Genomic DNA, 20,908 nt, shown 5'->3' on the forward strand with positions numbered 1-20,908 from the left:
TAATATTAAAACTATAAAAATGCAGTGAAATTAAAAAATACATCGAGTAATTTAGTATTTACATATACACTTTTCAATAGATTAATTTGGTTGAAACATTTAAGACAAAATGTTCCAAATGAACAGGTTTAGTCCCTGATAAGTGAAGCCAGATAGACCCATACAGACAGGACGTTACTGGGATACGGGTGAACGTACACAGCCAGAGCAAACTCCACTTTGGGCGCCTGGACATTGTGGACCCCGGTGCTGTACACGGCCTCGATGATCGGCTTGATTTCAGAGAAGGGAAGATTCAACGGGAAACCGGAAATCTAAAAAACCCAAAGAATTTATTAAGGTCTTAAGGGCCCAATATACACCAAGTAGGGATGTCACCATATCAACATTTAGTGTTACGATCATTCAGCTTTAATGTTCTAAAAAATAAAATAATTAATTAATATATTCCTCAAGTTTGTAAAGCCGGTCGATTTACAAAGTTGAACTTTCTGAAAGACAAAATAAAGTTAAAAGTGACAAAAATGGCTAGATAAAAAAGGTTCTTTACATTTGGGTCTATTTTTTGGGCTATATATGGAACAAAAAAATACAAAATGTAATTATTTGACGTATTATCACGATTATTGAATAACCAAATAATCTTGACATCCCTAACAGTAAGTTTGATCCATTTCATGCCTTCTGCCGGTGCTGAAACACTGAATCATTCCCTTTGTCCTTCACCTAAACGCAGCCTGTCCCTGTCCCGTACCTTGTGGTCTCCCAGCAGTGTTAGCAGGTCATGTCTGTGTCCCTCGGTCAGGTCCTGACCACCACTTTTTTCCAGTTTTGGCAGAAACTGCTTGAGCACGCTGCAGCAGAAACGGTTCCAGCGCGTGGCATGACGAGGGCGCCATTCCATTATCTTCTCCTTCAGGATTTTTTCAATTCTGAAAGACAGAACAAAAACATAATTTATAAGACCTCAAACATTCTAACGCATGTTACAAACCATTTCAGTCAATTGTAAACTCGTGTGATCACATGACTGTTACATCTGCACTGTACAGTGAGGACTTGCCTGTCTTGAAGCTCTGCTGCAGCTGATTGGTCAGTGCTGTGGTACACCATCTGCTCTGGCTATACAATATGTAGCATAAGAAATATTACACATTGAAAGAGGATATTCAATAATTAAATACAACTTACCTGAACACTGGAAATGCCCGAGTGAGTGAACGTTCGTGAGAAAAATGGCCGCCATAGACTGGTCTTTGAGGTGTCAAAACTAATTCTGACAGGAGAGCTGTACTGCTGCACGTTAAACCAGATCTGTGGACGTTCAAGTCAAACATTATTACAAATCTAAAAACGTTTTACTATGAATTTGTTAATGCTCCACTCTTAAAAACACATACAAGACAATCATACATATATATTAAATAAGAATGATATAATTTTCAAATAAAATAAAACCCTACAGCAGTAAATATTAACTTTCATTATTAAAAGAAACTACAGTCAGTGTCACTCACATTGTGAGCGTCGACCAGGCAGCCTACAGCCTGAAGGGGGCAGAAGGTGTCGTACTGGCCATAGTGCTGTCCACTGCTGGGGTTCCAAATCAGATAACGATTCTGATCATAGGTCAGCACATATGCCGTGGGCCCCTGCAAAGAAACCCAAAACCATTACAATGTCTATATACGACTTATGGTGGTTACAATTGTGCACGGAAACAAACAGAATAGAAATCACGTACTGGAAGATTCACTTGGATACGCAATACAATAACAGTACTTTCACAGTATCGATCTGCCAGCATTTATATAATGCAGATTATACAACATTTCACATTTAGACAAATAAATATTAAAAAAACAAAAAAAACATTGCTGGTATGCAAAACATATTTAAATACAAATGAGTCCTTTATACAACCACAATGAAGGTGCTATTACCGGTGCAAGTTTTACAATTATTCATACACATTTAATAATACAACAATATTGACACTATTATAAAATAGGAATATGATGATAAATTATTGGCATATTAATATACCACAGTACAGTCTAGTAAATTAATGTATTGATAAAGCTGTATTAAATCACGCACCTCTGGTATAGCGGTCCCAATTATGAGCCAGGCCTTCCTCCCCATAAACAGGAAGTAGTTACACAACAGAACAGCGTGCTCTTCTTCATCACCAGCCAAAAACGTCAGGAATTGCTAAAAATCAAAATAAGAAAAATGCATATGAATGAAACACCTTCCGACAGCTACGGACTTGCACTTCATTTGTTTTAGCAAAAATATGTTGATTTTTGAAGAATATTTTTGTGCACCAACAAGTCAACAATGTGCCGTTTTTCTGGGCGGCTTTGTGTCTGGATAACTTATTTGCCATTTCCTACCTAAAATGTAAAATAGTACAACTGGAAGGAGTGGGTGAGGCAACTCCTGTAATAAGGTGAATAATAATTGCTGTAACGTTGTTGTTACTCAGCATTAAAAGGGGATAACTTTTCTGGTGGCGGGTCCGTGGCGGGTCCACTGCGGGTCCACTGCAGGGAGATGTCCTTGCTTTGCCCCTGCCTTTATCCATCATGCTGGTGGCACAGGCCAAGTTACAGTACAGAGCATTCAAAATACCCATATTTAAATATATGGAAGACGATCCATGCACAATGCCATACTGTGGAACATTTCAGGCAAAGCAACAAAGTCCCATTGAGACAAGCATAAGAACATTTGCACAGTGCACCATTTTACAAAGATGGATTACTTACATCACATGTTGTCCACAGATCACAATTACCAGAGAATGAAACTCTATCAGGCAATGATGGAATGAGCGACACGAATCTGGCAACCATAGACTATATAAAACAGAATAAAACATAATGGTGGTTTAAAATATTGCTACTAAACATCAACTTGTCAGATTAGTTTGAACTGACCATAGGCTCTGCGGTGTCAGAAAGCAGGTCGAGAGGCGGATTGAGAGGTTTGATGTACCGAGTGATGAAGACTGTTTTTCCATTGAGGTCGATGACTGTGGTGAGGCAGGGTCTGTCCGGGTGACTGCGGGCGGCTTCTCCCTCAAATCTGTCTGTGGCCAGCAGCAAACTCTCCTCCTCTTGACTGTCAAACTGAAAACCGGTACATTTCAAGTAAGAAAGACCAAAGTATCACTATATCCGGGTTAATTTGGGTGAACAAATGTTGTGGGCAATTACCTCTACTTCCTTTAACTAGCACAAGCAGCAAGTAAAAGCAAAAAGCATATATGGCATGAAGTAAATTAAATTAAAAAAGGCCAACTCAAAGCAAAGATGGCTGCAACTAAAGCAAAGAAGTATGAAACAAAATACAAACATTGATAATAGCATTGACCAAGGCAAATGAGTATGGATCTCCATTTTTGTGAGATGCATCATATATTTGCATGAGATATTAGTACAAAAAAGTCACGTTTGCTCATGGAAAATTTGGCAAAGCCCTGTACATATTGTATATAACATTGCAGGCTGCAGTACCTTTTCCCGGATGGTCTCTCCCGGCACGAGCTGAGGTTCGATGGTGATGAAGAGAGTGATAAATGCTCCTCCGCTCACACTTAAGTCATAACCTGTATTGGGATTGTGGCTTCGCTCTTTACTGTAGCCAAGTAACACAGCCGGGGTGTTCACTTTGAATGTCCCGTCAATCTGACAGCAGATGAGCACATAGTTTGAGATGCTGTTGAATAAATATGGAAAATCACACAATAATAATAATGATTCTTCTAACCTTGGACTGGGAGTAGATGGTGCTAAAGGGGATCTTGACTGAACCCAACCAGTGCCTCTCAAAACGAGTGTGGATTGACTTTTGTTTGTCACTATCACTCTGTATAAATAGATAATTGGGATTAAATCAAATCAGAATAAGAATCAAAAAGGACATTATTATCATTATCATTATTATTATATTACTTTTTTGTAAATATATGCTACAAAAGGACACAAATGTACTCACCGCTCCAGTTTCATGGAGCATTTCATCAAAAATGTTGATGAAAACCTCATCCTTGACTGACTGCAGGTTTGCAGTGCTGTAGTCTCCATTTGGAGCACTGCAAAACATAAAATTCATAGATCATTTCTGGACAGATACTCACAATAGAAAAGAAAAAAAAACAGGAGCCAAAAAGACAAGGTTAAAAGTAAACGATTTAGCTCCTCAGAGTTTAAATCTATGAATTCTAGAGGACATGTATTTGCAGCTGCACCTGAAAGGCAGTTGTAGCTCCTCGTTCCAGCTCGGGTTGGGCCCCTCTGCTGTGGTCGTCTGAAGTACCGTGCGCTGGAACGTCACCTCCACAAAAGGCCTGACCTGAACCTGAACAACATTTACATTCATATACAACGTGAAGTACTGCATAGTCCAACTAACTGACAGCAGTTACCTGACAGATTTCACCCTGAGACGTCTGAACAGGCGGTGGTTTACTGAAACAAAAACACATTTTCAGTGTTCTTACGTTGTGTTTTTTGTTTTTCCCTCGCGTTTGTCACTTACTTCTGGGGTTTCCTCACGGGGATGTCGTAGGCTCGGATCAGGTTGACCAACAGTTTGATGTCTCCGTCCGACAGGTTTTGTGCAGTGACCTTCTTCCTCTCCTTCCTCTGGGGCTTCAGCGGGCGCTTGGGCTCGGCCAGTTTGAAAATGTTTATACCCAGCAACCTAAGATCATTCATAAAACTGTATCAAACACTACACAGAATGTCAAATTCATTTCCTCAGATGTGTGTGGACAAACTGTGGGATCACTCTGAAACATCATACTAAAAACGTATATATATTATAAAAGATAGCCAACAGTTTGAAACGTTTTTAGACAAGTTCTACAGACAAACATAAATTGCACGTGGGTTGGTCACTAGGGAGCGTGTTTAAATGTACTTACCCCATTTCCATAAAGTTCTACATTCATAAAACTAATAAAACACATTTGAACTTCAGGATCCTTTACAAACTAAGCTTGTGGGTCTATTTCTACAATTAAATGGGCAAAAGGAAGAGTGGGAGGAAATAAATGGTCAAAAACATACCCTGCACCTGCCCCACTGTAAAAAAACGTTTAAAAAATGCACAAAAAATAATAAGAAATCATTTTGTATATACAAAAGACAATATAAATAACATGATCTCTAAAATCGTGCTCTATGATGAGTCAAATTAAGCTTTTAATACGATTTCCTTGCGATTTACAGTCTGCATACTGCTGAGTGTTGCTGTGATTTTTAGTATGAATCTAGTCCAGTCCTCAGACGAATAACACACAAATGTAAACCAGCTTCCATTTGATGAATTTAACATTACATAAACATAAATCATAATTTTTTACCCAATAGTGGGAATCTCCTCCTCCACGACCAGGTCTGTCAGCAGGTAGTGATGTTTAGCAACAAGAAATCTGTTTATGACCGATTCTCTGATCTGCAAAAAAAATCCCACTCATAATTAGCACAAGCAGAATAATAATAATGACATTTAGCAGCATTATTTTTACTAACTTTTTTAAGATATGAGGCCACGAAGGCACGATGTGAATCCAGATGTTGCTCTGTGTCCACCACATCCCCCTCTTTCAATCTCTTCTCGTAATCCTGTCATATTAAAAGCAACAGTTAATAAAAGGACATTACCCACAGCTTTTTTTAAATCATTTGTGTCTAATAAAGATTTACCTGGAAAACCTTATCAGACACCTCCCTCTCCAGGGCAGGAACAAACTTATAACTCCTGAACTCTGGTATGCCTTGATTCCTCATTCTCAGCAGTTTGTATCTTTTTGAACTGTCCAAATCTTCATCTGTGACAAAGTTAAACTCGTCTTGCAGTTGTTCGAGTCTGAAGTAATCAGGAGCGGTCACTTCTCCACTACTAGCAACCTATGGATTATTAGTGACCTTAGCAAGTAGCCGCAGCAGTAGAAGACTCAAATGTGACGAGCTGAGGACACTCACTTTCAAAAGCTGCATGATGGAGGCGTTTTTTGGATCGTTGGGGTCCAGGCGTGACTGTTTTGCCCATTCTCCAATTTTCTTCAAGTCGTACAGTCCAGACGCTCCAATACTTGAAACGGCATCAAGATGTCCCAAACCACTAAAACACAGTGAAACATAACGTGAATGCAAACTTAGTATTTCAAGTAAGAGTTAGGACTGCTACATCCAGATACGTGAAGTAAATGGCACTAGTTGCACTGGTTTTAGGTGGTACAGGATGGAATCTGCTGCAGTTTTGATTTTGTTTTAGAATTAATTCATTATTGCTCAATTCTACGTAAATGATTTATCCTTTTCCAATCTCCTTCAGCCCTTGTTTTGTAATATTTGAATTGAACCATTTTCAAACTCCTGCAGAGAATCAATTGTATTTGTATTAAGTGTATGTAATATCATATAGTACCTGTGAGTTCCACCATGTTGTTGTGAGACATGAGGAGCCAGCGGGACGTCGTCCTCACCAATGGCCCAGGACACACAACATGCAAGTTTCCCAGACGTCCACAAGGTGATTTTATTGCTGCCATCGGCCTCAAAGGACAAGGGAACATCTGGGGGGAAAATATTTAAAATGAGGCGATATAAACAAACCATGTCACGATGTTTCCAGGCAAAAAACGTACCACTTCCTACTCCTTCATGGTCAAACATGACCCTCTGGTTGCTGCTGAACTCAAAACTCTCAATGGGAGCGCTGCCGGTCAGAACAGAAGGCTCTGGTACTGGGATGAAGACCTGAGAGAGTGAAGAGCAGGACGTACCAGCCTCTTCAAACACCTGGGACACAAAGCAAAAGTCATAGGACAAAGGAACGAGGGACTAATATCAAAATGTACAAAAAATAACGGAAAACTTTAGAGAAAAGGTAAATATAAACTTGAAATCTGAGACATTTTCTGGAGGCAAATTCTCTTTCCATTTAGTATTTAATTCACAAGGTTAAGAATCTACTAAAATTAATCTATATATTTTGGTGAGTGAAAATGTGTTTGTATCGTACAATTTCATTTGCATAGTTAAAACATACAGCAATATTATAATTATTATTATTATTATTATCCATCTTCTTCCACTTATCCGGGGCCGGGTCGCAGGGGCAGCAGTCTAAGCAGGGACTTCATGACTTCCACCTCCCCCGAAACTCTACTACGAGCTTCTCCCGCGAGACCAAGCTCCTCCCCCTCTCTGTGGGAGCGCCCAGGCACCCGGCAGAGGAAACTCATTTCGACCGCTTGTATCCACCATCTTGTCCTTTCGGTCATTACCCAAAGCTCATGACCATAGGTGAGGTCAGAACAAAGACCGACCGGTAAATCGAGAGCTTTGTTTTTCGACTCAGCTCCTTCTTCACCACAACAGTCCGACACGGCCCCACCAGACGCTCGCCGTCGAGCATTTACCCCAGACCTGGCTCCAGGATGGGGCTCCGGTAATGCCAATCCGGGCAACGTAACTGGCCTTGTTCATCATTATCATTATGATTATGATGATGATTATTATTATTAATAAACATATTGTACCTGCAAACAGATGCTTTGGGGACAGTTGATGATTCTGAGATTGAAAATTTGTCCGAAATGCACCCTGAAGTCAGAATTTAAGGCACAGCTGTCAGTCCTGGACACTTCTTTGTCATTATAGATGATTTTGACAAACAGTGTGCGCCTTCCAACATCCATCCTTCGTGCGACCTCAGCTCTAAACAAATGAAAGAAAGAAAAGGTATGTTTGAGTTGTATTTATGTTGGTAATCATTTGATTTTAAACCATCATTGTCTTTTAGTTTAGTCTGTTGATGGAAGTTACAATGGCAAAGAGCACTTGGACCACAGCGGACAGTGGGATAAGGACATCTGTGAAAAGGTTGACTCGTACCTGGGGCACTGCTCGGAGGCTGTGATGTTTCCCGACGCAGACAGCTCCGGGATCAGGATGGGCTCTCCTGGTTTTCTGCGGATCCTCGAGGCCTTTTCCCTCGCATTCTGCTCCAACGATTCAAAGTCCGGTTTCTCAGGAGGGTCTGGTTTTGGAGGAGCCTCTTCATCAGGTGCCTCAGATTCACTGACATCTTCATCTTCTGAGTCAGCTTCTATGTCTTTCCGTTTATGCTTCATGGATTTCTTCTTTTTACCTTTCTGTATAAAACAAACATACTATGGCTGTTTTATTGTTATTGATATAAAACTGGTAATACTTTGGAAGGTATTAGTGGGTCTTGATGAATTATTAATGGGGAAAAAGGTTTAAAATGATAGAAATGATGAGTTGGACCACACATTTGAGGTGTTCCCAATCTGCCGTTGTCATACTTTTATAGAATACTTTACTGTTAATATGTTCTTCCTGGCAGGAGGTTAAGCTGAGCGTACATGTCTGTTTATTATTTTGGTTGACCCAGACACGCAAAGAACATGCACACAAATGGACCAAGTGAGGAGTTTAGTGAAGGCTGTGCTGTGCAATCAAACTAGAACTACCCCCCCCTTTTTTATTATGTTCAGCGTCTTTGGGTCACTGAAAAGCGCTATATAAATAAAAGTTATTATTATTATTATTATTATTATTATTATTATTATTATTATTATTATTATTATTATTATTATTATTATTATTATTATTATTATTATTATTATTATTATTATTATTATTATTATTATTATTATTATTATTATTATTATTATTATTATTATTATTATTATTATTATTATTATTATTATTATAGAAAGATTTAGCTGGTTCTGATTTAAAGGTTGTGTCAGAATTCACAGGGAACATCAGCCAAGTGGGAGTGATAATAGGTGCACTTTGTAGGAAATAAGACAGCACCTGTTTCTTTCTCCATTGTTTCCACTTCTCCAGCTGGGTCTTGTAATCGGCCATCTTTCTATGGTACTCCTGTTCACTCTCTGCCTCCAACTCAATGACTTCTGCCATGATCTCCCTCTCATACTCCTGCTCGTCCAAGTCACTGTCTACATTCTCTCTGCACAAACACAACATTATAAGAACAATTAATGCACTAAAAAGACAAACTAAATGTAAAATGTTTTGATGTATTTAAATAGTATTGGATGATTATGGTTACCGCCTGAGCTGGAGTCTGTATGTCGTGTTGATGAACTTCTGAAAGTCTCGCAGGGTTTTCATGTCTTTCCAAACTTTAATCATATTCTTCAACAGAGTCCTGTCTTTCTCCTGTTCACGGTCTCGCAGCTGACGAGTGTCCCTGCCACCGCAGAGAAACACAGATCATCCACATGAGGCGGTGTAAACCATTATGCATTATGTTAAATTAACAAATATTCATTGTTGAGGCTGGAAAAAGTAGAATAAATACTTACTTGACCTCGATACTGTACTCTGAAAACCTCTGCTGCAAAGCCTCCGTCACGTTTTCCCCTCCGTGAATCTCAATCATGTTCTGAAGCGCCGTTCTCAACCCTTTCAACTACAACGACCGAGGCACAAAACCATAAAACTCATGAGACAAGAGGATCAATTGTAAGTTATTTTCTTGCTTTTACCTTCTCGGTGAGGTGACCAGTGAGGTTATTGTGTTGCCTCTTGAGATATTGGTCGTAGAGCTGGACGAGTCGTGATCCCAGGACGTGCTCGCGGCTGAAGAGGGGATGATGGGAGAAGATCAGTCCAGAGACATCAACGTCGAGCTGCAGGTCTCCAGAAGAGTCTCCCACCCCAGCAAAGTACACGTTCTCCTGCTTGGATATCACTGGCTACCAATGATTTAAAAGAACAAATTGAATACATTAAAAAAGGGGAAAAAACATGACTCTAAATGTGTTAGTTGAGAATTTATTATCAAGTCTTATTATTTTTTTTCATATTTTTGCTATTATATTGTTGTTTCAGGCTCCTAGTTTGTGACTCTTATTTTGGCAATACACCTTTTTCTGATTCTGATACAACATAAATAGCTTAAAATAGCTCTTTTTACTATACACTATACTCAATATTCAAATTGTGCATATTTCAAAAGAACATTCACAATATTTTCTAAATTTAGATGTATTGTTCACTTCTAGTCTTGATAATTGTTCTTGTGTCGTGTATTATAATGATTCTGCTTATTCATACTGTGTGTCATTTATAGCACTACCTTCCTGAAGAGTGTCTGCAGTTCCGGGTCCAGCTCTTCCTCCATGTGAAACAGAGGAGGTCGTGTGGATGATTCCTTTATGGGATTTGGCAGTGCCATTATCCTGCCATCATCACCAAACCACTTTTTCCCCTTAACAAAGAAACAGCCACATCAAAATCAAAACAACCAAAAGATTATGATTATGTGCAGGATTATTACCTCCTCTGATTTTAAAAGACGATTCTCCAAAATATTCTCATTGGTTAAAGAGACAGGGGGTCTCTCTCCAACATACAGACCCTCGTCCTCCAGATAACGAGGCTTAATGTTTTCAGGCAGTTTCACAGATGTTGGAACTATAAAAATACAGCTGAGATTATAACTATTGACAGAGAGGATTATATAATGTGGATAGTCTGATCTATACAAAGAATAAACATGTCTTTATTGATTCAACATCTTCTGTTTTCTGAATCTCTAGTCACACCTAAATATTTTCCATTTCTGACGCCTTTTCATTTATAAAAAAATAAATACGCTTTTTTTTTACTGTGGCCGTCAGAGGCAACTGTTGTGATTTTGGGCGTTACAAAAATAAATTGAATTGAAAGAAAGAATAATAAATACCTGGTCGTAAACTGGGTGTAAAGAGCAGCTCGCTCTCGAGTTGAAGGCGCTTGTGGTATCTCACGTACTCCGCTTTTCTCACCACGATAAAGTCCTGCATCGATTGTTCAACTACAAATAAATGATTGTCATCTTGGACGAGGGGAGCTTCCTCATTCTGCAACAGGGATAAAGCATTAAAAACATACAAGGGAATCACAAATGCACAGTTAGGAATGTCATAATATCACATTTTAGTGTTATGATTATTGGGAGAAAAAACAACCCACAATTGTATAATGTATAAAAAAAAATTATATATATATATATATATATATATATATATATATATATATATATATATATATATATATATATATACACATTATACAATTGTGGGTTGTACATACACACACACACACACACAATAAATGACAGTGATGTTTTTTTCATTGCTACATGTCTTAGCATGTTAGTGTTCCTCAAGTTTGGGACAAACTTTAGGAAATTGAATTGATTGATTAACCGAATAATCTCTGAATCTTACATGGTCTTCGTCCTGATTGGCCTGATCGATGTCCTCTTCCTGCTCCTCTCGTTCATCGTCCTCGACCTCCTCAACCGTCCTCCTTTTGGTCGGACTTTTCTTACTCTGTTCCTCACTCTCTTCAGGCTCAGGTTCAAAGTTGAATGTGAAGAAATTATAGGCTTCTTCTGCTGTCGGGATCCCAGTGTCATTCTTTTGACAGAAAGATACAATGAATGCAAAAGTTCAGCATTTTATCATGTTTATTATAAAATATATAGCAATACTTTTCTCACTGCTTCTCTGAATTTAACTCTTGTGCTGAGTGATTGAGGGACGTCCTGTATGTCGGGATCAGGCTGGAAAATAACCAGAATAAGATTGATGCAAGAGTACAGAACATTAAATATGCATAGTAGGCTACATAGTTCATATACTTTCTCACCTCTCTATCAAACCTCGTTAAAGTTTCCCTGTCTTTTAATTTCTGTAGTCGACTGGGCGGCTCAGCACTGGATTCTTGCCGATGCAGACTCTCAACTCTAGTCTGAACATCAAGAATGAAGTATGAATACAACAAACAAATGAGAAATGTGTCATCTAAAATGTGACGTAAATGTGTAAAACTTACTCTGGCTGCTTGAAGCTTCTCCTTCAAGTGCTGCGTCATCAAGTCATCCAAGTGTTTTGAACCAGGAATTGGTGGAAGTTTAGACAGACCTTAACAGACAAAGTTTAATTGAATTCTATGAAGCAATTTATTAATAAGTTGTACATCTGTTTATAACCCATTTCTTGTTCTCCATGAATCAAATTATGTCCAACTTAGAACTTTTGAGTCATGTTCACCCACATATTCCCCATAATTAGGTATGAAATGTAGTTTGAGGCACACTTTTCTTGGCTCTTGGTGGTGTTGACCAAACCACGGGTTCAGCCGCTCTCTCGGCTTCTTCAGCGTCTTCAATCTTATGCTGAACGGGAGAAATGTCCTCCACAACGTCTTCAGTATCCTCTCGGGACTGTTCAAGCAGCTACATACGATTGTGGGGTAAATGTGTAGGTTAGAACAGGCAAATACAAAACACTATATTCATGTGTTGACAATAGAAAGACCTTTTTCTTGCGCCTCTGTCTCTGAGCCCTGATTGAGCGTTTCAAAGCCTCTCCTGGGTCTTCATCACTGCTTTGAGGTTCCTGGCATTCAACAAAGAAACATTGGCAGCACAAACATTGAATTAATCATAAGGATGTGACTGTATAAGAAATTCAATTTGAAACAAAGAGTGGCCTAAAGAATGGAAGTGAGTGAAATAAACATGCCAAACTTAAAGTATGTTTTGTGTTGCAGATACAGCATTGATGAGCTAGTTATCAATATCGATATTACTATAATCTCCTCTAAGAATAAGGACAGAACAGGCCATGTTTCTGGGATGTAATGAAGCAGATTAGTTTGCAAACCTGCATGTCATCTTCTCTCTCTCTTCGTAATGATTCTTGTCGTTTCTTTCGGACAAAACCCCGAGAATCCCTTAAAATAAAACAAGGCATCGCGTATTTTCATGCTCTCGCTTATCAACATCATGTCTGTGTTACATTTATTCAGGTGAAACGCTAAAGAGAATAAAAAACTTACCTCGGAGGAGACGCCATGGCGACAGCTGAGTTCTTTCACAAAACAGCGCTTAGCTTAGCATCTTAGCATCTTATATTACACTTGAATCATTTCTAAAACTTGTTAATGCATTATTTTCTCACTTGATTCTTTGGCTAACGTTTAATGCCCAGACCGCTGCCTAGTAACGAGATAAACTACCGCGAAACCTACTTTGTAGATCAATCTAACGTGAGTGTGAAAGTCATTGGTCCAAGTCCCTGTCAATCAATGCACAGTCACGCCTATCCCGGATGTGCCAGGACCAATAGATCCGTGAGTTATGACTGTATGATCTAGTGCCGTCCATAGCGCCATGGCCAGGACAGACTTATGTCAAATAAACATCTAAACGTCTATTAAAATATCAATATAAATGAATCGACCACATGAACTACACTTAATAAGTCTGATATGCGGCCCATGTTTCTACATGATGTGTGTGTCGCGGCCTCTTCTTTATTTTCTTTTTCTTTCCTAAACCTCATAAAAAATATAGATTCGCCAAAATATTTCAAATTAACGTTAGAACTAGAGACATAGCAGCCTATACAAAGGTTAAGATCTTGTAGCGCCTCTTTCTTTGCACATTGCATTGCAGGGCAAGTATCCTCTTGCAGCTTTGAAATAAAAAGATTGATATCTGATCATGTTCAGGCAATTTAACATACTGAATACAATATGTTTGTTTGACAATTTAATGGCCAATATCAGTTCATCCGAATATTTCTTCTTTTTTCACACCAGTTAAATAGATATTCTTTAGATTTCATTCATTTGTGTCACGAGTTATTGGGAGAAGAAAGTCCCAAAACCCTTTCCCTAAAAATAACTGACTTGTTTCTGCTTGTACTTATGACATCATGTGGAATTCCATACTATTGTTGACAGTTTGTCTTGGGAACGTCACAGCAAAGTGAAGGGATCCATTTACGAGGAAGAGTCACAGATGAAGAGCTGCTGCTTTTTGTGCCCCCAACATACAAATAGAATAGTTCAGCGCTAATTGAGAATCAGGAACCCACTGAGGGACTGACTCTGCCAATGGACAGCTGACAACATCCGGGTAAGATTAAGACGTAGTACTGGGATTTTTCATATTGAAAAACAGTCTGTGAGACAGGATTCAATCAAATATGACAAACATTACAGTATTGGGATGGATGTTTTCATTTGTACGTCTGATTCAATATTAGTTTTAACATGGATGTGTTCTGGTCAGAATTAGAGTGCTCTTGCCCTTATATATAGGCTGGTTATAGGGATTTTGGTTTGCAATTCATCAGATCTTCCTTCATATTTTCATCATTTATTCTCCCTGTTTTTTAATGCCACATCTTTGCGTCTTTGCCCTGAGCTTCATCACTGTCCTCCTGCTTGTTACTGTCATGTGAGAACTTGGGAATGTGGTGGTGATGACTTTGAACTTTGTAATTGCAGCTTCTGACACTTCAATTTGTTATATCCTTTTCAAAATGATGTATTGACGACAATCTTTTTTTATGTCGTTTGTGTTGAATTCCATGTGGTGTAAATTTCAGAAGCTGCTGAGACAACTTTATTGTTCTGGATAGAGCTGGGATGAGCTGTGATGGCGATTAACAAAGACAAGTGGTCAGTGCAGCACTTTATACATTAGGGTCTACATCTTTGACTTACATAAGTGCTTTCTGTAACAGTATTTTGTCTTGTCTCCATAGATCTGTGGGCGCTGGTGACAGTGGCCTGTCTGTGCCATTGTGTCTCTGCTCAGCTGACCGAGTCCAGACTGAAGAAAGCTCCTCTGGTCTGCAGCAGTGTCCCAGGGCCCCCTGGTCTGCCGGGAAAAGCTGGCCCCAGCGGATCACCCGGGGCACAGGGACCAGTGGGCATCCCCGGCCGGGACGGAAGAGACGGCAGGAAGGGAGAGAAGGGAGGAAAAGGGAAAACAGGTAGAGTTCTAAAGGAAAGCTACTGTTTCCAAATGAGATTCTTTGTCTCGTTATGTAAAATGTGATGTTGCTCTCTCAGAATTATACATTGATTGCTTGATTGATTCATGCATGTTTGAGTAATTCTGTATTGTCTTTTACTGGAGGCTTTTTCAGAGAATTCCTGTTTTCACTTACCCCCTTTCTGCACATTCAAAATCAACTTTTTTGTTTGTATTTCAGGGAGGAAGGGCAGAGCTGGTCCCCCTGGTAAGGTCGGGGAGCGTGGAGACCCTGGTCCTCCAGGGAAACTGGGTCCTGTGGGGGACAAAGGAGATGTGGGGCCACATGGTGGTCCAGGACAGGATGGACAGAAGGGTGACAAGGGGGAGAGGGGGACCCGCGGGACAGGGGGTGTTTGCAGATGTGGAAGCCTGCTTCCAAAATCTGCCTTCTCTGTGGGCATCACCAGTAGTTACCCCACAGAAAAAATGCCAATCAAATTTGACAAGATTCTTTTTGATGAAGGCGGGCATTACAACCCGGACACAGGGAAGTTCATCTGTGCCTATCCCGGGATCTACTACTTCTCCTATGACATCACCCTGGCCAACAAGCACCTGGCCATAGCACTGGTGCACAATGGGCAGTATCGGATCAAGACCTTTGATGCAAACACCGGGAACCATGATGTGGCCTCAGGATCCACAACAATATATCTGAACCCAGAGGACGAGGTGTGGCTGGAGATCTTCTACCCAGACCAGAACGGGCTGTTCACTGACGCAGGGAAAGCTGACAGCCTGTTCTCTGGGTTCCTCCTGTACACGGACACAAACTACTTTGACACACTGGCAGAGGATTATGTATGAAGGCTGATGAAAGGAATGGTGTGGGTCCATACATTATGCAATCAAATAACTCATGGAGCACCACCAAAAAAGGCCTGTGAGTGAAAGTTTGAACTCAGTGTGAGAGATATACTCTGTTCCAAAGAAGTTTCACTCATGTTTATTGTAACATTTATGATTAATAAAATAATCTTCCTCTACTGGACATGAACAGGGCCTGTATTTATACCACAAATTTAAGTCTGTGACTGTGGTTTCAACTGAAGGTCTGGAACAAACTGGTCAACAGAAAACAACTGCGCCGGCTCTGTTCTTATGGGCTGCAGCTTCTCTGCACGTGTTTGTGGAGGAGCTGTGATCTTGCTCAGCGCTGCAGACTGAGACAGAGTAACACCTTTAGCCAAAGTCATAGCCTCCAGTCTGACCGGTCCAGAGGAAATCTCTGCTCCATGTTTTGGCCTGAGGTCAACTTCACATCTTGGAGGTTTTACTGTCCATTCAGGTTCCATGTGTTTTTGTTGTGGTTTGGTTTCCCTCGGTTTCCAGGGCTTGGCATTTGAATCTACAATCTCATACTTAGGGAAAATACAGTGGTCAGGGAACCTTGCAGGGTCCAGCTTTTGTATAGCGTCTGGTTTCTTTGGCACTAACTTGCTACTTACGGTGGATATCTTAATTTCAATTTGACTCTTTCCAGTCTTCGAGGTCTGTTTCTCTCTGGAATGAGACAATGTGGGTAGAAATGTACTCGGCTTGGCATGTATCGGTACTTGGTAATTTTTCTTTTGGGGAAAAATATTGTGCATTTTCTTATCAGTGACAACAAGCGGTTTAGAGCTGGTCCTCTTTGATGGTAACTTTGGAGACGCTTTAGGCTGCAGCGGCGCTCGACATTTTGGGAATATTTCCAGCGCGACCTCTTTATGGACATCTTCCTGTTTAAGAAAAGGGAATATTGTTAAGGATTGTTTACTCAAATATACAACCATAAATACTTGAGACAGGCACAGATTTAGAGGTAGGAATGATGTAAAAATGTAGATAATATTGTGAATGTGTTTTTTTAAAGATTATTGTTACTGTTAAAGAACTGAATAAAAATAGAAATGAAAATAAAAGTGATGTTGTGAACGTTCAAATATGGTCATGGTATGATATTTCTGCACTTTTGTGATGAATTTTACAAGCATTTCATATTTGTCTGATAATTAAACCTCTACAAATACATTTAAAGACATGTTTTAACACATCTTTGTTGGACAGACATAATATTGTCTGAGAAATGCTATAAAACATTTTGAGATATCTATTTCTGTCAATCGCCCACACCTTCTACACAGATTCTGATTGGTTGCTGTGGTGGTTATACCTTTGGTGAGATGGGTGGCAGTGGAGGTGAGGGTCTCACTAGCGGCACGCAGCCCTGAGCCCAGGCGTCTGCTTCAGCTGGAGGAGGCTCACAGTCCTCAGGCAGAACCTCCTCTGCTCCGTCTCCATCGTCTCTGCACAGGAAACGCTGCTCCACCGTTTGAATCAGGCACTTCTTCACCCAGTTTGTTGTAAACGGGAACACCTGAAAGACAAAGACGTTGGCATTAATCTGTGGTGCTGTGCCCTAGAGCAAGACACTGAACACACGTTGTAAGTGGATAGTCGAATAGTTTCTTGTTGTGGCCTTTGAACATGAATATCAAGGCAGAAATAATTGGTTTTGGGATTCACCTCAGTTTTGGAGTTGCAGTGGCTATGATTTATGATTTATTTCCATGTTCATTTCTAATCCTTTTTATCATTCAAACTTGAAAAAGAAGCCAAACGTAGGAGGCATAGTTCATGTGCCAAATGTAAACCATTGATTATAGGGCATTTCATTGACCTGTTGTCTGACGTCTGCCCTGCAACACCCGTCCATGACGTTCCTGAGTAACTTCTCCATGTGTTCAGCCACGGCCTCCTCTGCCTCCTCTTGTGCCAGCATCTCTGTCCATGATGTCCGAGTCAAACGGCCTGGGACCAGCTCCTCGGGCTCTGTGTCCTGTGGCTGAGGCTCTGTCACTGACCGCTGGGATCGAGCTGATCGGGGCATCCTGACCATTGACATGCAAAACTGACCACGTGTTCGTTCTGAAGATATCTGTAAACAATGAAAACGTTTTGATGTATAACTTAGAAATAGCAACTAACTGAAACACAAATCCAGTTCATTCCCAGTTTGAACTTCTGAAGGGAAATCTGGTCATCAGCTTTATTGTGTTGGAAGTAAAAGGTCTGCTTTTACTCTGAAGAAGACACACTGACTAAAATTATATTAATAATCTTCGCTCACCGAAGTGACCAGATGAGTAAACATAACAGTTCAGTGGCATCAACAACACATTTTGTCCAAATCATTTATATGTAATTATTGAAACTTACCTCCAGTGATTAGATTAAAATCCCATCTCTTGGACAGTTTTTGACTTCAGACACTCTTTCCTGCATTAAACTCTAGCTACCGCGCTAATCATGTTTACGGCATGTTGCCAAGCAACAAGCGGGACAGTGACGTAGGGTTTGATCGGGGGAAAATAATAATTTGTTTAGTTTCATCACAAACACATAAAATGAATGTCTGTTGTTTTAATTACAATGAAAATGTGATGACAAAGATATTTATCTTTTAAGCTGAACGAGCACAATATTAAAGACAAAGTTCTGTAATTTCCTCAGTGAAGGTGCTGTTCTGTGTGGTGACCGCTAGATGGTGCTAGAGCTACTGACCATAAAACATCTTCTTTTTCTGCATCTTTATGTTTTGCTTATGTCAAGGTTTGTAACAGTCTTCAATATTTATTTACCCTTTTCATTGTGATTATTCAAAATCTGGCTTTATTCAGGTCTCTCTTTGCTTAATTAAACAGATATAATAATAATAATATGTATTATATTATACTATAAACAACAACAATTTCCAAACAAAACGGGTCTTTATTCAGGAAGTGAAAGAAACAAAAGGTTGCAATCAACACCCCATTTAAATAGAACCCAAAAATATTTTTTTTCTTAAAAAAACTAAATTAAAATAATATATTAGCAATTAGCTTTTGAAAATTACATATTGTGTGTTTTCACACAAAAGTACAAAATAATACCAATGACATTTAGTCCTTAAAAACAATACAAAAAGTAGACACTGCTCCTAATAAATCTCAAATGTCATCTTTACTCCATATTACACATGGTGGATGTTTAAGTTATTTGATAAATGGATCTGGTATTAATGTTGTTAGTGTGACCCCTTGGCTTATGTTATGTGTGCACAAATATTACAGCCCTGGAGTCAATTAAAACGATGCATTGTACCTTAGTTATTGTACCATTTACATGTTTACATTCAACATATGTATTACTCCATTAATGTTATGTATGTTCACTTTCATTGACAATCATTTTAATTAGCCTTTCTTCTGAAACGTTCTGGAACGATCTATACATTTATTTAAAACAATTCTGGCTTTATTATTGTCCTATAGTGTATTGTTTTATGTTTATTGGGGCCCCTAACATTCACTGTTCTGCCCTTGTACTATTGCCCTTGGTTACCATTTTCTGACCATTCAAATAATTAAATTGGCCACTGTGACGAACGGCAGAATGGAGCCAATTACGGAACTGGAAACAGGCGACGATTAAACGTCTTTAATAGCACAAACAGTAAAGTATAATGTCACTGGTATGTCAGATCCAGCGGGTCAGATCCAGCGGGTCAGATCCAGCGGGTCAGATCCAGCGGGTCAGATCCAGATCAGCAGTGGAGGAGACCAGAGTCATAGCAGCAGCTCACTGTCCCTGTGCAGATCATGTTTATGTTCAAAAGGCACCAAATATATCTATGTATACCACCCAAGCTTCAAACAGGAACGATCTTTTATGTCATTTATGATTTATTAATATTGTCAACCATTCATTTCACATAAGTGAGTCTCAGTATTTTTTTCGTATAGTTTCATTCTAAGATTCTGGGGGGAAAAGGATCTCCTTTTTGTGCAGAATATTCTCTTTCACTCAAACATATGTTTTATTTATACAAGGACAAAAATGTAACATTTGTTTGTATTTTTACAGTTTCTTCATCTGGAAATTGAAAGGGATGAAAAGATGGTGGACAAATGGGATGAAGATGCCATGTTGGACTGCAGCAGTTGTACGGACAGTTGCGATATAGACACTATGGCTGCGAGTATTGAAGCCATGTTGGACTGCAGCAGTAGTACGGACAGTTGTGATATAGACACTATGGCTGCGAGTATTGAAGCCATGTTGGACTGCAGCAGTAGTACGGACAGTTGCGATATTGACACTATGGCTGCGAGTATTGAAGCCATGTTGGACTGCAGCAGTTGTACGGACAGTTGCGATATAGACACTATGGCTGCGAGTATTGAAGCCATGTTGGACTGCAGCAGTAGTACGGACAGTTGCGATATAGACACTATGGCTGCGAGTATTGAAGCCATGTTGGACTGCAGCAGTAGTACGGACAGTTGCGATATAGACACTGGCTGCGAGTATTGAAGCCATGTTGGACTGCAGCAGTAGTACGGACAGTTGTGATATAGACACTATGGCTGCGAGTATTGAAGCCATGTTGGACTGCAGCAGTAGTACGGACAGTTGCGATATAGACACTATGGCTGCGAGTATTGAAGCCATGTTGGACTGCAGCAGTAGTACGGACAGTTGCGATATAGACACTATGGCTGCGAGTATTGAAGCCATGTTGGACTGCAGCAGTAGTACGGACAGTTGCGATATAGACACTATGGCTGCGAGTATTGAAGCCATGTTGGACTGCAGCAGTAGTACGGACAGTTGCGATATAGACACTATGGCTGCGAGTATTGAAGCCATGTTGGACTGCAGCAGTAGTACGGACAGTTGCGATATAGACACTATGGCTGCGAGTATTGAAGCCATGTTGGACTGCAGCAGTAGTACGGACAGTTGCGATATAGACACTATGGCTGCGAGTATTGAAGCCATGTTGGACTGCAGCAGTAGTACGGACAGTTGTGATATAGACACTATGGCTGCGAGTATTGAAGCCATGTTGGACTGCAGCAGTAGTACGGACAGTTGTGATATAGACACTATGGCTGCGAGTATTGAAGCCATGTTGGACTGCAGCAGTAGTACGGACAGTTGCGATATAGACGCTATGGCTGCGAGTATTGAAGCC

At 39.9% G+C, this 20,908-nt stretch overlaps 4 protein-coding genes across 5 annotated transcripts in view; 2 read left to right on the forward strand and 2 right to left on the reverse strand.

Annotated features, from left to right (window-relative positions):
- Nucleotides 1-20,908, forward strand: part of palld (palladin, cytoskeletal associated protein) — a 457,154-nt gene that overhangs the window by 169,016 nt on the left and 267,230 nt on the right. The window lies entirely within an intron of this gene.
- Nucleotides 81-13,015, reverse strand: cc2d2a (coiled-coil and C2 domain containing 2A). 2 transcript variants are annotated; one of them, XM_072439424.1, is made up of 39 exons: nucleotides 12,912-13,015; nucleotides 12,737-12,806; nucleotides 12,389-12,469; nucleotides 12,168-12,306; nucleotides 11,904-11,992; nucleotides 11,718-11,819; nucleotides 11,560-11,631; nucleotides 11,294-11,485; nucleotides 10,768-10,924; nucleotides 10,360-10,496; nucleotides 10,159-10,290; nucleotides 9,566-9,775; nucleotides 9,383-9,489; nucleotides 9,127-9,267; nucleotides 8,868-9,024; nucleotides 7,917-8,176; nucleotides 7,562-7,739; nucleotides 6,665-6,818; nucleotides 6,445-6,592; nucleotides 6,000-6,138; nucleotides 5,721-5,924; nucleotides 5,547-5,639; nucleotides 5,378-5,469; nucleotides 5,082-5,096; nucleotides 4,549-4,713; nucleotides 4,436-4,478; nucleotides 4,259-4,368; nucleotides 4,006-4,102; nucleotides 3,778-3,876; nucleotides 3,525-3,695; nucleotides 3,225-3,239; nucleotides 2,946-3,137; nucleotides 2,775-2,864; nucleotides 2,101-2,214; nucleotides 1,518-1,652; nucleotides 1,192-1,314; nucleotides 1,064-1,122; nucleotides 755-932; nucleotides 81-314 (listed from the first exon to the last, which is right to left on the reverse strand). In XM_072439424.1, the coding sequence occupies exons 1-39, from the start codon at nucleotides 12,926-12,928 to the stop codon at nucleotides 129-131; spliced, it is 4,863 nt and encodes a 1,620-aa protein (XP_072295525.1). In that variant the 5' UTR covers nucleotides 12,929-13,015; the 3' UTR covers nucleotides 81-128. The 2 variants fall into 2 exon arrangements, with proteins under 2 accessions (XP_072295525.1, XP_072295526.1); XM_072439425.1 differs by lacking the exons at nucleotides 3,225-3,239; nucleotides 5,082-5,096.
- Nucleotides 13,056-15,810, forward strand: c1qtnf7 (C1q and TNF related 7). The gene is made up of 3 exons (XM_072438092.1): nucleotides 13,056-13,185; nucleotides 14,630-14,860; nucleotides 15,083-15,810. Exons 1-3 carry the CDS (start codon nucleotides 13,056-13,058, stop codon nucleotides 15,709-15,711), a joined length of 990 nt encoding a protein of 329 aa, XP_072294193.1. The 3' UTR covers nucleotides 15,712-15,810.
- On the reverse strand, nucleotides 15,927-17,818 carry LOC140353520 (uncharacterized). The gene is made up of 3 exons (XM_072438094.1): nucleotides 17,567-17,818; nucleotides 17,060-17,263; nucleotides 15,927-16,625 (listed from the first exon to the last, which is right to left on the reverse strand). The coding sequence occupies exons 1-3, from the start codon at nucleotides 17,789-17,791 to the stop codon at nucleotides 15,927-15,929; spliced, it is 1,128 nt and encodes a 375-aa protein (XP_072294195.1). The 5' UTR covers nucleotides 17,792-17,818.

This window comes from Eucyclogobius newberryi, unplaced genomic scaffold (genome assembly GCF_026437365.1).
Source record: "Eucyclogobius newberryi isolate DKJ021-1_F unplaced genomic scaffold, fEucNew1.0.hap1 SCAF_9, whole genome shotgun sequence".
In the NCBI taxonomy this organism is placed as follows: Eukaryota; Metazoa; Chordata; class Actinopteri; order Gobiiformes; family Gobiidae; genus Eucyclogobius; species Eucyclogobius newberryi.